This window comes from Cydia pomonella, chromosome 28 (genome assembly GCF_033807575.1).
Source record: "Cydia pomonella isolate Wapato2018A chromosome 28, ilCydPomo1, whole genome shotgun sequence".
NCBI lineage: Eukaryota > Metazoa > Arthropoda > Insecta > Lepidoptera > Tortricidae > Cydia > Cydia pomonella.
The window spans coordinates 64,706-81,157 of NC_084730.1; the positions used below are offsets into that span (position 1 = coordinate 64,706).

General features: G+C 47.2%; 1 protein-coding gene across 1 annotated transcript in view; it reads right to left on the bottom strand.

Annotated features, from left to right (window-relative positions):
• LOC133532918 (tRNA pseudouridine synthase Pus10) overlaps nucleotides 1-16,405 on the bottom strand; it is a 28,779-nt gene extending 12,374 nt beyond the window's left edge. Inside the window, exons 1-10 of the mRNA XM_061871779.1 lie at nucleotides 16,131-16,405; nucleotides 14,990-15,192; nucleotides 14,399-14,508; nucleotides 13,421-13,560; nucleotides 12,754-12,950; nucleotides 12,087-12,200; nucleotides 11,016-11,118; nucleotides 9,019-9,125; nucleotides 7,573-7,666; nucleotides 6,132-6,210 (exon numbers count right to left, since the gene is read on the bottom strand). Of these exons, the coding sequence (XP_061727763.1) occupies nucleotides 6,132-6,210; nucleotides 7,573-7,666; nucleotides 9,019-9,125; nucleotides 11,016-11,118; nucleotides 12,087-12,200; nucleotides 12,754-12,950; nucleotides 13,421-13,560; nucleotides 14,399-14,508; nucleotides 14,990-15,192; nucleotides 16,131-16,253 (1,270 nt within the window). The 5' untranslated portion in view covers nucleotides 16,254-16,405. The remainder of the gene's footprint in view (nucleotides 1-6,131; nucleotides 6,211-7,572; nucleotides 7,667-9,018; nucleotides 9,126-11,015; nucleotides 11,119-12,086; nucleotides 12,201-12,753; nucleotides 12,951-13,420; nucleotides 13,561-14,398; nucleotides 14,509-14,989; nucleotides 15,193-16,130) is intronic.
• Between the last annotated feature and the right edge of the window lie 47 nt (nucleotides 16,406-16,452).

Genomic DNA, 16,452 nt, shown 5'->3' on the forward strand with positions numbered 1-16,452 from the left:
GCAGCACGCGCAGCGGCGTCTTCTGTACGAGGCGGATACGGACGTCAGTGCCTTCCGTATTAGTGTATAGTATCAATACTGTGTGTATAGAGCAACACCGACCTGGCACGCTATGAGCTTGCAGCGCGAGGATAGCGCGCGTCCGCGCTAGCAGCGGGCGGCGGTGCAGCACGCGCAGCGGCGTCTTCTGTACGAGGCGGATACGGACGTCAGTGCCTTCCGTATTAGTGTATAGTATCAATACTGTGTATAGAGCAACACCGACCTGGCACGCTATGAGTTGCAGCGCGAGGATAGCGCGCGTCGCGCTAGCAGCGGGCGGCGGTGCAGCACGCGCAGCGGCGTCTTCTGTACGAGGCGATACGGACGTCAGTGCCTTCCGTATTAGTGTATAGTATCAATACTGTGTGTATAGAGCAACACCGACCTGGCACGCTATGAGCTTGCAGCGCGAGGATAGCGCGCGTCCGCGCTAGCAGCGGGCGGCGGTGCAGCACGCGCAGCGGCGTCTTCTGTACGAGGCGGATACGGAGTCAGTGCCTTCCGTATTAGTGTATAGTATCAATACTGTGTGTATAGAGCAACACCGACCTGGCACGCTATGAGCTTGCAGCGCGAGGATAGCGCGCGTCCGCGCTAGCAGCGGGCGGCGGTGCAGCACGCGCAGCGGCGTCTTCTGTACGAGGCGGATACGGACGTCAGTGCCTTCCGTATTAGTGTATAGTATCAATACTGTGTGTATAGAGCAACACCGACCTGGCACGCTATGAGCTTGCAGCGCGAGGATAGCGCGCGTCCGCGCTAGCAGCGGGCGGCGGTGCAGCACGCGCAGCGGCGTCTTCTGTACGAGGCGGATACGGACGTCAGTGCCTTCCGTATTAGTGTATAGTATCAATACTGTGTGTATAGAGCAACACCGACCTGGCACGCTATGAGCTTGCAGCGCGAGGATAGCGCGCGTCCGCGCTAGCAGCGGGCGGCGGTGCAGCACGCGCAGCGGCGTCTTCTGTACGAGGCGGATACGGACGTCAGTGCCTTCCGTATTAGTGTATAGTATCAATACTGTGTGTATAGAGCAACACCGACCTGGCACGCTATGAGCTTGCAGCGCGAGGATAGCGCGCGTCCGCGCTAGCAGCGGGCGGCGGTGCAGCACGCGCAGCGGCGTCTTCTGTACGAGGCGGATACGGACGTCAGTGCCTTCCGTATTTAGTGTATAGTATCAATACTGTGTGTATAGAGCAACACCGACCTGGCACGCTATGAGCTTGCAGCGCGAGGATAGCGCGCGCCGCGCTAGCAGCGGGCGGCGGTGTGCAGCACGCGCAGCGGCGTCTTCTGTACGAGGCGGATACGGACGTCAGTGCCTTTCCGTATTAGTGTATAGTATCAATACTGTGTGTATAGAGCAAACACCGACCTGGCACGCTATGAGCTTGCAGCGCGAGGATAGCGCGCGTCCGCGCTAGCAGCGGCGGCGGTGCAGCACGCGCAGCGGCGTCTTCTGTACGAGGCGGATACGGACGTCAGTGCCTTCAGTATTAGTGTATAGTATCAATACTGTGTGTATAGAGCAACACCGACCTGGCACGCTATGAGCTTGCAGCGCGAGGATAGCGCGCGTCCGCGCTAGCAGCGGGCGGCGGTGCAGCACGCGCAGCGGCGTCTTCTGTACGAGGCGGATACGGACGTCAGTGCCTTCCGTATTAGTGTATAGTATCAATACTGTGTGTATAGAGCAACACCGACCTGGCACGCTATGAGCTTGCAGCGCGAGGATAGCGCGCGTCCGCGCTAGCAGCGGGCGGCGGTGCAGCACGCGCAGCGGCGTCTTCTGTACGAGGCGGATACGGACGTCAGTGCCTTCCGTATTAGTGTATAGTATCAATACTGTGTGTATAGAGCAACACCGACCTGGCACGCTATGAGCTTGCAGCGCGAGGATAGCGCGCGTCCGCGCTAGCAGCGGGCGGCGGTGCAGCACGCGCAGCGGCGTCTTCTGTACGAGGCGGATACGGACGTCAGTGCCTTCCGTATTAGTGTATAGTATCAGTACTGTGTGTATAGAGCCACACCGACCTGGCACGCTATGAGCTTGCAGCGCGAGGATAGCGCGCGTCCGCGCTAGCAGCGGGCGGCGGTGCAGCACGCGCAGCGGCGTCTTCTGTACGAGGCGGATACGGACGTCAGTGCCTTCCGTATTAGTGTATATTATCAATACTGTGTGTATAGAGCAAACACCGACCTGGCACGCTATGAGCTTGCAGCGCGAGGATAGCGCGCGTCCGCGCTAGCAGCGGGCGGCGGTGCAGCACGCGCAGCGTCGTCTTCTGTACGAGGCGGATACGGACGTCAGTGCCTTCCGTATTATTGTATAGTATCAATACTGTGTGTATAGAGCAACACCGACCTGGCACGCTATGAGCTTGCAGCGCGAGGATAGCGCGCGTCCGCGCTAGCAGCGGGCGGCGGTGCAGCACGCGCAGCGGCGTCTTCTGTACGAGGCGGATACGGACGTCAGTGCCGTCCGTATTAGTGTATAGTATCAAGTACTGTGTGTATAGAGCAACACCGACCTGGCACGCTATGAGCTTGCAGCGCGAGGATAAGCGCGCGTCCGCGCTAGCAGCGGGCGGCGGTTCAGCACGCGCAGCGGCGTCTTCTGTACGAGGCGGATACGGACGTCAGTGCCTTCCGTAGTAGTGTATAGTATCAGTACTGTGTGTATAGAGCAACACCGACCTGGCACGCTATGAGCTTGCAGCGCGAGGATACGCGGCGCGTTCCGCGCTAGCAGCGGGCGGCGGTGCAGCACGCGCAGCGGGTGCGGCCGTCTCTGTACGAGGCGGATACGGACGTCAGTGCCTTCCGTATTAGTGTATAGTATCAATACTGGTGTGTATAGAGCAACACCGACCTGGCACGCTATGAGCTTCTGCAGCGCGAGGGATAGCGCTGCGTCCCGCGCTTAGCAGCGGGCGGCGGTGCAGCACGCGCAGCGGCGTCTTCTGTACGAGGCGGATACGGACGTCAGTGCCTTCCGTATTAGTGTATAGTATCATATACTGTGTGTATAGAGCAACACCGACCTGGCACGCTATGAGCTTGCAGCGCGAGGATAGCGCGCGTCCCGCGCTAGCAGGCGGGCGGCGGTGCAGCACGCGCAGCGGCCGTCTTCTGTACGAGGCGGATACGGACGTCAGTGCCTTCCGTATTAGTGTATAGTATCAATACTGTGTGTATAGAGCAACACCGACCTGGCACGCTATGAGCTTGCAGCGCGAGGATAGCGCGCGTCCGCGCTAGCAGCGGGCGGCGGTGCAGCACGCGCAGCGGCGTCTTCTGTACGAGGCGGATACGGACGTCAGTGCCTTCCGTATTAGTGTATAGTATCAATACTGTGTGTATAGAGCAACACCGACCTGGCACGCTATGAGCTTGCAGCGCGAGGATAGCGCGCGTCCGCGCTAGCAGCGGGCGGCGGTGCAGCACGCGCAGCGGCGTCTTCTGTACGAGGCGGATACGGACGTCAGTGCCTTCCGTATTAGTGTATAGTATCAATACTGTGTGTATAGAGCAACACCGACCTGGCACGCTATGAGCTTGCAGCGCGAGGATAGCGCGCGTCCGCGCTAGCAGCGGGCGGCGGTGCAGCACGCGCAGCGGCGTCTTCTGTACGAGGCGGATACGGACGTCAGTGCCTTCCGTATTAGTGTATATTATCAATACTGTGTGTATAGAGCAACACCGACCTGGCACGCTATGAGCTTGCAGCGCGAGGATAGCGCGCGTCCGCGCTAGCAGCGGGCGGCGGTGCAGCACGCGCAGCGGCGTCTTCTGTACGAGGCGGATACGGACGTCAGTGCCTTCCGTATTAGTGTATAGTATCAATACTGTGTGTATAGAGCAAACACCGACCTGGCACGCTATGAGCTTGCAGCGCGAGGATAGCGCGCGTCCGCGCTAGCAGCGGGCGGCGGTGCAGCACGCGCAGCGGCGTCTTCTGTACGAGGCGGATACGGACGTCAGTGCCTTCCGTATTAGTGTATAGTATCAATACTGTGTGTGTATAGAGCAACACCGACCTGGCACGCTATGAGCTTGCAGCGCGAGGATAGCGCGCGTCCGCGCTAGCAGCGGGCGGCGGTGCAGCACGCGCAGCGGCGTCTTCTGTACGAGGCGGATACGGACGTCAGTGCCTTCCGTATTAGTGTATAGTATCAATACTGTGTGTATAGAGCAACACCGACCTGGCACGCTATGAGCTTGCAGCGCGAGGATAGCGCGCGTCCGCGCTAGCAGCGGGCGGCGGTGCAGCACGCGCAGCGGCGTCTTCTGTACGAGGCGGATACGGACGTCAGTGCCTTCCGTATTAGTGTATAGTATCAATACTGTGTGTATAGAGCAACACCGACCTGGCACGCTATGAGCTTGCAGCGCGAGGATAGCGCGCGTCCGCGCTAGCAGCGGGCGGCGGTGCAGCACGCGCAGCGGCGTCTTCTGTACGAGGCGGATACGGACGTCAGTGCCTTCCGTATTAGTGTATAGTATCAATACTGTGTGTATAGAGCAACACCGACCTGGCACGCTATGAGCTTGCAGCGCGAGGATAGCGCGCGTCCGCGCTAGCAGCGGGCGGCGGTGCAGCACGCGCAGCGGCGTCTTCTGTACGAGGCGGATACGGACGTCAGTGCCGGACGGCCCGTCCGTGGCGTCCGTGCCGTTCGTATTGTCGTCTGCGAACAAATAAAAGTACAATTCACTAAATATATAAATAGCCAAGATGTTAATTAGAATTATTTTTATTTTCTTCTTTGGCCGGCCAAAGGCGACCTTATATACTTATGCCAATATATCAGAAATTGTGCGAATTGGTTTTTGGGTATTAGCATCCAGTCTTGCCTTGAACAGTCAAGCTGCCGGTGGTCAGGGCCGCAGAGAGAGGAACCGGCGGACTATCCGCGCCGTGACCAAGATGACCGCCTTCTGCATCTGACCCTTGCTCCAACCACGCTTCGCTACGAGACCGTTCGCTGACACAACTATCGCAACAACGATTCAAATTTTATTAGTATTAGTATTCTGACATTGGGGACCTTTTACATCTCCAGATTTAATGTGTTTTTAACCATAGAGACTATACATCTCTATTGTATTGTATTAATTATTTATTTTAAGATTATTATAATGTAATGTTTACCCAGGTATTGGCTGTTGTATTTATAAATGTTGTTATGTATTTTTCATGTCACTATATGATGTTACTATAAATGTTGTATTGACTTGTAAAAGAGCCCTTGAGGCCTACTTGCAGAATACATTTTTGAATTTTGAATTTTGAATTTTGAATTTTGATTGTCGAGTCGACATCCCACATGGCGGTTATCTCAACCAAGTCTAGGTACTTAATGGATTTGTCCTTCTCGGAAAAGAAATGTATTATCATTATTGGAACAAAGTTAACAAGGGAACAAAGGGGGCTAGGCGAAAAAAACTAAGTTTTTCCGTCACGGCCCTCTTTTGGTTAAATTCTTTCTCGGGATTAAGTAGCCAAATATTACCGACTTACGAATATTCTATGGTGGCGCAGTTGGCAAACAGCCGCTCAGAAACAGGTGATAACAGCGACAATCCGGGTTCGATCCCCGGACGTGTATGGAGATAGTACTTATTATATTTTCTGCACTTGCATTTTATATTTTTAATTGACTAAGCGAGTGTGAAGTTCGAGCTAAGCGTATCAGTTTCAGCTTGTACGAAAATGTTTTCTTATGTTTAGTTGTTCTCCCTGCCTGTAAGTCTACAGTATGAGGTTCTTCAAAAAAGGAGTGTACAGATTTTTAAAGGGTCGGCAACGCGCATGTAACACCTCTGGAGTTGCAGACGTCCATAGGCTACGGTGACTGCTTACCATCAGGCGGGCCGTATGCTTGCTTGCCACCGTCGTGGTATAAAAAAAAAAAGTCGCATTTTTGAACTTCTTTGTGAATTTTTGTCGATAATTATTATTTTGTTGGTTAATTTTTTTTTTGTATTTGTTAATCAATAATATACTACGTTTATCAACTTTGTTCCAACTGAGTGTTCCAAGACACACACACTTTTATCATATGATAGACACATACCTCCGCCCCCTTCAGTGTTGGTGTAGCTGTTGATCCGAGCGATGTCGGCCGCCGTCACGACCACCGGCGCGTCGGGCGACGCCGGCTGAAAAACTTGTATCATTTCGGTGGTGTCTAACCTTTCTTACACTTTTGGGAGCAAATAAACTAGATGCCATGGGGTATTAATTATTACGGGTTTCATTAGATGTAAATCCAGTTGATCGTATGGGTCAAATTAACACAAATCAAAATATTTTCATAAAATAATTTGATTTGTTTCCCAGAAATGTGACATTGATGCATTGATGTAGGTAAGACAGATAGATAGAATACTCTTTTTGCCAATCTTTAGTGAAAAATATACAAGAAAAATAAACAATTGATTAAATAATAATTAATAATAATAATTGTTAAGTATAATATAATTAACTGGATTCACAATCAGCCGAAAAAAATGGTTCCAAAAAAGTAGTACTTGAATGGCTTGAGCATGAGTTTTGCTCCCAGTCTCGTTTCGGCCGTCGACAACGACAACTGTCAAACATGACTAAATATTCTGTGAAAAAATGCGCTTATAATAGCAAAACAAGGAAAAAGGATGGCTTATATTTGTTTCAGTGAGTTCTATTGATATTTTATCAGAACTAATGTGAATTCTTCATAATTGTACGGTATTTAATAATTGATTTTGTTGAACTTTTTAAAGATATAACTAATGTATTGAAAACATTCATGCACGTAATAGTACTTTATGTGACTGCTATGCTCGCTTTTAGACGCATTGTACCTGAGCCCATGGGCCTCGGCATACGTTTCACAAATACCTAACATTTTTATTAGACCCCCATCGAGGGGCTCAGCAGCACCATATTAATAGCTGACAGCTGGACACTTGCAACAGTTCGGTCTATGGAAGGTAGAGGCAAGGAACAGAAACTCCTTAGGCAGAACTGTTGCAAAAGTGTCCAGCTGTCAGCTATAGATAATAGTTCCAAATCTCTCCAGACTAGCGCTAGAATAGCTAAGAACCTAGGCGTTATTGACGGAGTGAAGTGCGCTGTCTATGATTAGATTTTTTTCTCAAGTATTCTAGGTAGGCGCCACCTATTTATGGTTCTTTATCGGACACTTTTTGGTATATGGAGATTTTGTTCCTTGCCTCTACCTTCCATAGTCAGTTTGCTCCATATATTTTGATATATTTCTTTCGCATTGGGCGTCCTCTTCTTTTAATAGGGACCGTGCGTTGGAGGGTCTGCCATCTTGTGGCCCGAATCGGAACCATAAACGTGTAGATTTACACGTCACGTGTTTTCTTGTGGATAGCAGGTTCTGCCATCTTGTGGGCTACATCGGAACAATAAACATCACATTTACGCCTCGCGCCAAAAATCTGACGGCTCCTGTGCTGCCTCCTACAGTTCATGCACGCTCCCTATACGTCAATGCATTGATGCATTCTTACCTCGTCGAAGTCGGAGTGTGTGAGTTTTATGCAAAGGGCCTCGTATTCCTTGCACTTGCTCTCCTCGCCCCTTTTCAGTTCCGATAAGTCATCTCTGAAACAAAGATTTTGCTAATTATAAAGCTTTCAAAATAAAATATACAACGTGTTACACCAGCCACTGAAAGTTGGGTGGGTACACGTTGTATAGGTCATACTGAGCAACCCTTACGATGAGAAAATTGACTCTACCATACAAAATATCAACATCAGCCAGCCAAAATGTATCAGAGTCAATTTTATTTTCGCGATTTCGGAGTTGGTCTCATAGTAAAAGTTGCTCAGTATGACCTATACAACGTGTACCCACCCCACTTTCAGTGGCTCGTGTAACACGTTGTATAAAAATATACTTTACAAAAATGTTATTATCCGTGCGAAGGTCTCCATTTCAGCTCGGCCAAAAATGCTAACACGCTCCAGTGTTGCCACATCTACCTACTTTTTGGTAGATCTACCTCTTTTACCTGCGTTCTACCTATCTACCTCCCTCGGCCTGAAATCTACCTATTTTTCAAAATAGTACAATTGTAAGCAATTCTCAATACATGTGACGGAACATTACCTAATTTCTACCGAATTTAGATTTGATTTAATGAAAACTTGCCAAAGAAACAGATTATACAAGCAGGTTTATTACCTAGAAACCATGGAAATCCTAACTTATATGTTTCAATTTCTTTAATGAACATGTGTACTAACGTCACAATATTAAAAACTCATAAATAATTCAAAAAAATTTAATCATAAAAATGTACTTCTATTGAGTGGTAGATCTACCTATTTTTCATTTTAAATTCCACCCATTTCTACCTATTTTTGCACCCTATTCTACCATTTCAGCAAAATTGTATGTGACAACACTGACACGCTCGCCAACTATTGAACTCGCGTGTCGGGTCTATGTTTGTACTCACTTGGTCACGTGCATCATATGTTTCACGACCGCCGACCCGCTATTGGGGATTTGTGAATCAGCTGTAGTGAACCCGCGTGTCGGGTCCATGTCTGTACTGAATCCGTAACCGCACTTATGATGGACGACCATTGACTCGCTAATCTAGATCTGCTCGCACGCTGCAGGGAACCCGCGTGTCGGGTCCATGTTTGTACTCAATTGGTAACGTGCACCATATGTTTGACGACCGCCGACCCGCTATAAGGGATCTGTGAGCCAGCTGTAGTGAACCCGCGTGTCGGGTCCATGTCTGAACTCAATCCGTAACCGCACTTATGTTTGACGACCATTGACCCGCTAATCTTGATCTGCTTACACGCTGCAGGGAACCCGCGTGTCGGGTCCATGTCTGTACTCAGTTGGTAAACTGCGACATATGTTTGACGACCACTGACCCGCTAGTTGAGATATGCTCGCACGCTGCAGGGAACCCGCGTGTCTGTACTCACTTGGTAACGTGCACCATATGTTTGACGACCACCGACCCGCTAGTCGAGATCTGCTCGCACGCGCGTACCAACTCTTCTTTAGTCAACTCGCGTCGCGGGTCCGAGATCTGAGGGTTTAGTCTTATATAAATATTCATATTCTCGTCTTATATAATATGATTAATATGTAACACAAATTATCACAAAATCCGGGAGTTAACGCATCAGCGGTCAAACCAGTTCCGGGGGGGGTGAGGACTGCGGGGTATGACGTCACGAGCGCGGCTCATACATACCTACTTAAATCATGTAAAACTCAAATTAAAATAAGTTTTTTTTATAGTGGTATAACGGTGGCAAACAAGCATACGGCCCCCCTGATGGTAAGCAGTCACCGTAGCCTATGGACGCCTGCAACACCAGAGGCATTACATGCGCGTTGCCGACCCGTAATCGTGAACAGGAGTTTTCTTGATGAGTCAACCCCTCAGCTGAGCTGTTCATCAATAACAGCTCCGACAATTGGCGACCGTGACAGGACATTGGTACAGTCCGGACTCGCCCATCGAGGGTTTCGTACTTTTAGTATTTTAGATAGATAGATAGATAGAATACTCTTTATTGGCACACCTCCGTAAAAAGATACAAGAAAAATAAACAATTGATTAAATTTAGAGGCAGACAACAGGCGGTCTTATCACTAAAAAGCGATCTCTTCCAGACAACCTTTGGGTAGCGGAAATAGAGAAGTTAATCGAAAAAGTAGGTGTTGCTATACCGTTATGAAGCCTACATTCACACACACAATTACAGTGAATAAACATACACATATAAGGAATACAAATAGTCATGCATAAACATACATATAAATATATATAAAATTAACCGAAACATAGCTAAATATGACAGCAGCATGTCAGCCACAGAGTAAGAATAACTATGTACTATATAAACACTAAGGGAGAGATAAATAATGTTCTTTGAGTGATTTTTTAAACACAACAAGAGATTGAGCGCGTCTAATGCCAAGGGGTAGGGAGTTCCAGAGTCGGACAGCTTGAAAAGTAAATGAAGTGTTGTACAATTTTGTAGAAGAAGATGGGACGGAGAGAAGCAGGCTGCGCGACAGCCTCACAGAATTTAGATAATGCTTTTGGTTGAGTGACCTGCTCTATATTTAAATATAGTTATGTAAAAATAATCTAAATGAGCTTAAAACAAGCGTTTTTTCGCAGTGAATTGCTATTATATTGCTTTTATTATGTTTCTTTATATTATTCGAATACATTTTCATAACGCAAAAAGGCATTTTTAATTTTAATATTTGATTTTAATTTTCGTTACATGCATCTCGCCAGTAGTCGGAGACGTACTAAACGCAATGAAGTGCGGAACAGTGTCGTAGCGTGCCTTGGCGGGGCCCCGTATAAACAATTGTTTGGGGGCCCTTAGGAAGGGTAAAGATTTGTCACAAAAACGCACGTTGGGGGCCCCGTGGCCTGAGGGCCCTGTATAATTGATACGGCAGATACGGCGGTAGCTACGCCCCTGGTGCGGAAACATTTTGTTACAGATGCCGACTCCAGACCTCAATGTTTTGAACAGTAGACAGCAATTTTCAACACTTTATAACATCCCGTTCTAAGGTAACATAACTAACATACGTTTTATGTACTAACAGATTTTTCTCTAATCGGCCAGGTCCACACCGAGCGAGCATACGCGCGAGGCAATTTCCTCGCGCTCCGCGCGCGCCATCTCTGCCGAGGCACGTCTACACTGGCCGTTTCGTGCGTGAGGAAATTGCCTCGCGCGTATGCTCGCTCAGTGTAGAAATGATAATAACAACTACATATTTCTTTACGTGTGCAATAAAGTTTAAATAAATAAATAAAATAAATATGTCATAATCATAACGTTCGTATTCGCATCCTGGGTATTTAGATTCGCATTCGCGAGTGCGAAGAGCACGGCATTGGTGTCACGCGTGCCGCAGTCACCCCAGCCCCCGGAGTCACCTCGAGCGCGAAGGGCCGGCCGGCGCCCAGGCAGCGCACGTCCACGTCCTCGCGGCCCGCCGACGTGAACTTCAGGCGGTGCTCCATCTCTTCCGGCGACAATCTGACACAGAAATATAAAATCGCGTGAGTGTCGTGGAACACTCGCTTGGAACGAAGTATCTGCACGCATGACGACCGGTTTGGCCTAGTGGGTAGTGACCCTGCCTACGAAGCTGATGGTCCCGGGTTCAAATCCTGGTAAGGGCATTTATTCGTGTGATGAGCATGGATATTTGTTCCTGAGTCATGGGTGTTTCTATGTATTTAAGTATTTATAAATATTTATATATTATATATATATATATCGTTGTCTAAGTACCCTCAACACAAGCCTTATTGAGCTTACTGTGGGACTTAGTCAATTTGTGTAATAAAGTCCTATAATATTTATTTATTTATTTATACACGTTCGGGGATCGAACCCCGATCGTCGCTGTTTCCACCTGTTTCTAAGCGGCCGTTTGCCAACTGCACCACTGACATACTTAAGTCGAGAAATTTGGCTACTTATTCTCGAGAAAGAATTGAAACAACACAACAAACAAGCGTACGGTCCAACTGATGGTAAGCAGTCCCCGTAGCCTATGGACGCCTCCATCTCCAGAGGAGTTACATGCCCATTGCCGATCCTAACACTCCGCACCTTCGTTGAACTCCTTCCTTACTCACCGGCAGGAACACAACACTATGAGTAGGGTCTAGTGTTATTTGGCTGCGGTTTCCTGTAAGGTGGAGGAACTTCCCCAGTTGGGCTCTGCTCTAGATCTGGAATGACATCCGCTGTGCTGTTCCCTACCACACAAAGCGAGATGACATTCACAATGCCCATACCTCTCTATTGGATGTAGTTTAAGGACATGCCCGGGTCACATTTGCTATTTGCTACTTACCGGACAAATGCTATGACAACAGTTTTAGTTTAGTTGGAGCGCATCGCCAACAAACTGTTTTACAGTTTGGCGAAACATTAATTATAGGTATATTGTATATTGTGATTTGTGAAATAAACTAGAAAAAAAACATACTTACTTGTACAAGTCGGCGATGGGCTGGAAGATGATTTCTTGCACCGATGACTCCATTATCCTCTGTCCCCGCACCAGCCACGGGGTCTGAGGTAGCTGCCGGGACAGCTTTATATATCTGCAGCAATTTATTATATTTATTGGCTGTTGCACAAAATACAACAATGTACAAACAAATGACTACCGGTCTGGCCTAGTGGGTAGTGACCCTGCCTATGAAGCAGTATGGTCCGGGGTTCGAATCCCGATTTATTTGTGTGATGAGCATGGATATTTATTCCTGAGTTATGAGTGTTTGTTATATGTATATTTAAGCATTTATACATCATATTTATTGTCGTGTAAGTACCCACAACACAAGCCTTCTTGAGCTTACTGTGGGGCTTAGTCTATTTGTTTTTTTGTAATTTTTATTGTTTGTAAAAATGGACATGTAAAAGTGCCCCTGTGGCCTATTTGCTGAATAAATGTTTGATGTGTAAGAATGTCCAATATATTTTTTTTTAAATGCCAGTCAACCATAGATCCAAACCATATCTTGTATAGTTTCGAACTACACCACAATATTCTAATTAAAAAAACCGGACAAGTGCGAGTCGGACTCGCCCGCCGAGACGTCACATCGACGGCGCACCACTTGTGCGATGTAAACGATGATGATGATATCTTACCGTCCCCCGATATAGAGCGGCGCCCTCGCGGCCGCGCAGGCGACCGCACGAGCCGCGGCGGCCGGCGCCCGCAGCCGCAGCTGCGGCAACGTCGCTTTTTCTAACACTTGCTCCGCACCGCGACGTGTCACATCGACGGCGGGCCGCTTGTGCGGGGCGAAGGAGGAGGGCGATATGCTTTTAAGGACTTCTAGTTCCTGGCAAATAATTTAAAAATAGTATGAATTGTTATTTTTTTATTTAAGATTCAAGTCAAGCAGAAGGAGTTGAACATAGAGTTCTGGTTAATCCGATTATAACTAGCTGAAAATTGTTGAGCATTACACTTTTCGTTCGTCGCGACATCTATTGTCAAGTAGCAGTACTGAATACTGATAAATCCGCTACCTGAAGCTAGATGTCGACTACGAAAATATTAAGCATTTTGGTAAGAAAAGTGATGTATGGATACTATACATAGAAAACATCCATGAGTCAGGAACAAATATCTGTGCTCATCACACAAATAAATGCCCTTACTGGAATTCGAACCCAGGACCATCGGCTTCATAGGCAGGGTCACTACCCACTAGGCCAGACCGGTCGTCAAGTTCTATGCTTACTTATTTCTCTAATCTCTATGCTTCAGTGACGTCACACAATATAAAGTGAAGTCAAGTATATTTACCTGGACATCGTCAGGATATTCGTAGTGCAAGGTAAGTAACAGCGGACACACGGCCCCCGAGTCCAAAGCCAGGCCTAAATGGCTCGCCAGGCGGGTGCCGAAGGACCATTTCCAGGCTTCCTTCAGTGACGTCACACGATCTGAACATAAAGCGAAGTTTTTAAATAAAGTAAAATAAGAATAAATCAATAGTAATTAAATAGGCGGGTCCACACAAAACGAGTCGCCTCGCGAGGAAATTGCCGCGCGATGCAGCTCGGACGGTGTAAACGTGCCTCGGCCGCATTACCTCGGGCGAGGTACGTCTACACCGACCGAGCTGCTTCGCGCGGCAATTTCCTCGCGAGGCGGTTTGTGCTGTGTGCACCAGCCAAATTCTACCCGCGATTTCGTCTTCCTTGGATTATGATGATGAGGCTGATATTGTAAAACCGAAAGTATGTCTTTTTGTCTGTCTGTCTGTTACGTCTTTACGCTTAAACCGCTGAACCAATTTAGATGAAAATTGGCATGGAGATAATTTGAGGACCGAGAAAGGACATAGGGTAGTTTTATCAATCATCATATCAGACATAGTTGCGGGCAGAAACTAGTACACAAATAGGCGGGTCCACAAAGAGCGGACATACGCGCGAGGCAATGTCCTCGCGCGCAAAACGGCCAGTGTAGACGTGCCTTGGCATTTTTGTGCGCGAGGAAATTGCCTCGCGTGTATGCTCGCTCTGTGTAGACCCGCTTAATAAACAAAGATACTTGTTCACCGGTCAATCAAGAAATCGCTCACCGGAAGATCAGAGGACAACACGGCCAGGGTCGCGTTCACGTGGAGGCCGCACGGGAGCGGGCGACGAGCTGCGGGCAGTCGGGCTGAGGAGTCGGAGGGGCGCGGAGCGAGGCACAGGACCGGCGCGGGTGGCGATGCCTCACGATGGCCTCCTGTACCAATGGGGTACTATAGGGCAACACACACTTGCTCACCTGTGTCATACTCTGGGAACTTGTCTTTGATGGCAAGCTGCATGTACTTCTCCCGTACGATGGTGGCGATGGGCGCCGACAGCGCGCAGGCGAACGTCGTGCAGTCGTACCTGCGAATTAATAGTTATAAATAAAAACCAGCCACGTGTTAATGTCAGGCCACGCCAGGGTTCCATACCTTCATATATTATAAGCCAAGCCATACCCTTGCCATACCAGCAAAAAAGATTCTTCTGGGCACTTACGTTCTTTCAATAAACACAGTTTTTTCTTTAATCTCATTAATGAGTCAACTGATCATGTCCAAAATACTTTTCGTGGAAAGTATTTATTAAACTATTAAGCTTTATCCTCTTGTTTTTTTTTTCATAATTTTTTATAGGCCTGGTTAAAAAGTTAGAGGGAGGGGACATATTACTTTCTACTTTTGAAGCGATTATTTTCAAAAAGCATTCACTTCATCAACCTATCAAAACCTCTTTAGAAACAACTTTTGTAAGGTATAGACTATTAAAATAAATAGATTGTCCCATAACTAATTTAATTCAAGGTTGAGTTTTACTACTTAGTTTACTATGAAAAATAACAGACTCTTTTTTATCCAGCATCTCCTTGGCCATGCGGCAGCTGTCATCCCATGTGCCCTGCTGCAGCAGCCCGAGACAGCTCACACACACTGCACCTCGCTGCCGCTTAGCTTCAGGCTCTGAATCTGCACCGTCAGCCTCACCGTTGGTCCCGTTGTTGTCTGTGACCTTGTCTTCAGTGGGAGTTTGGTCTTGTTCATCTTGATACTGGAATATGTATGGTTATAATGTGGATTGAGATGCAGAAGTTCACTTATGGTGAGCTTACTGAGGGACTAATGAACTGTATAATACAGGACACTGTGTGACATAGGCTCAACAGCTAAATAGCTGCTCGCCTATAATTACATAAAAATAAAAATAATAATGTTTCAAAGAGTGAAACTTTTTTTAGCTTAGATTTGTTTAAAGAAAGACGGGACTTGTAAAGATTGTATGTGTGTGAAGAGACTCCTGTCCCTAAATGGATCCCCAAATTTTGGAACATCGTCAAATTAACAAGATGAAAATTAGGTCATGTCAAAAAACAGATGAAATCTGACCACCCAATGTAATAATTGGTCTGTATTCTTTAATTTACTAATGAAACTTTTTTTTTCTTTTTCTTCTTCTGGCTTTTACTCCCTGCCAATTTGCACAGGGTGAATTCGCCAATGTCTGTGTTGACTTTCACACGAGAGGAGAATGTTCGGTAATATTTTGAGCTTGTGGAAAACTTTTATTTATTTATTTATGAATGCACTGGCAGCTTATAGCTGATGCGTGTACATCAATGTCCTGCACTTTGTCCATTTATAAAATGTTTGTCGAATCTGTTTTTTAAAGAGTTTTGGTGAACAAAAAACATAGTGAGGAAACCAAACAATTCTTATTAGGACTAGTTCCCATTTTGGTTAACCTGACCAGACCAGTCGTTTTGTGAAAATCTGTGCCTGTGTTAATTCTTGGGATTAGGTTGTCATAAGCTGACCCGAGCTTCTTTATGGATGCAAGCGGTTGTTTAAAGTCAGTTAAGATTATTAGGATATTGGATTAGATTTTGACTAAGACCTTGAAAAATTAGCTAAACTTGAGACATACATACAAAAAACCATAATCGGAACAGTAAATACAGTAAAAATTATAAAAAGGATGAACGCCGATACCTTCTCTGCAGACTCTTTCACGTTTTCGTATACTCGCGGGTGATGCAGCCCCAAGTACCGCAGGGCACATGCGTCGCAGCATCCCTCGTCTTTACACAGCTTGAATATTGCCTTTTCGTTCATAATTTCACAAATAAACCTTCAAACTTTTACTGTGAACATGTGCTATGTGAAGTGTAATAGCTTGGTACAAGCAAATATGAAAATATTTAAATTTGCCAAGTAAGTTCTAGCTTAACTATTTTAACATAAGGTTCTTTTTTGGAGCTAATTAGAACACGGACGTAGATGTAGTTCATGACAGTTGCGTTTCAGTTTTCAC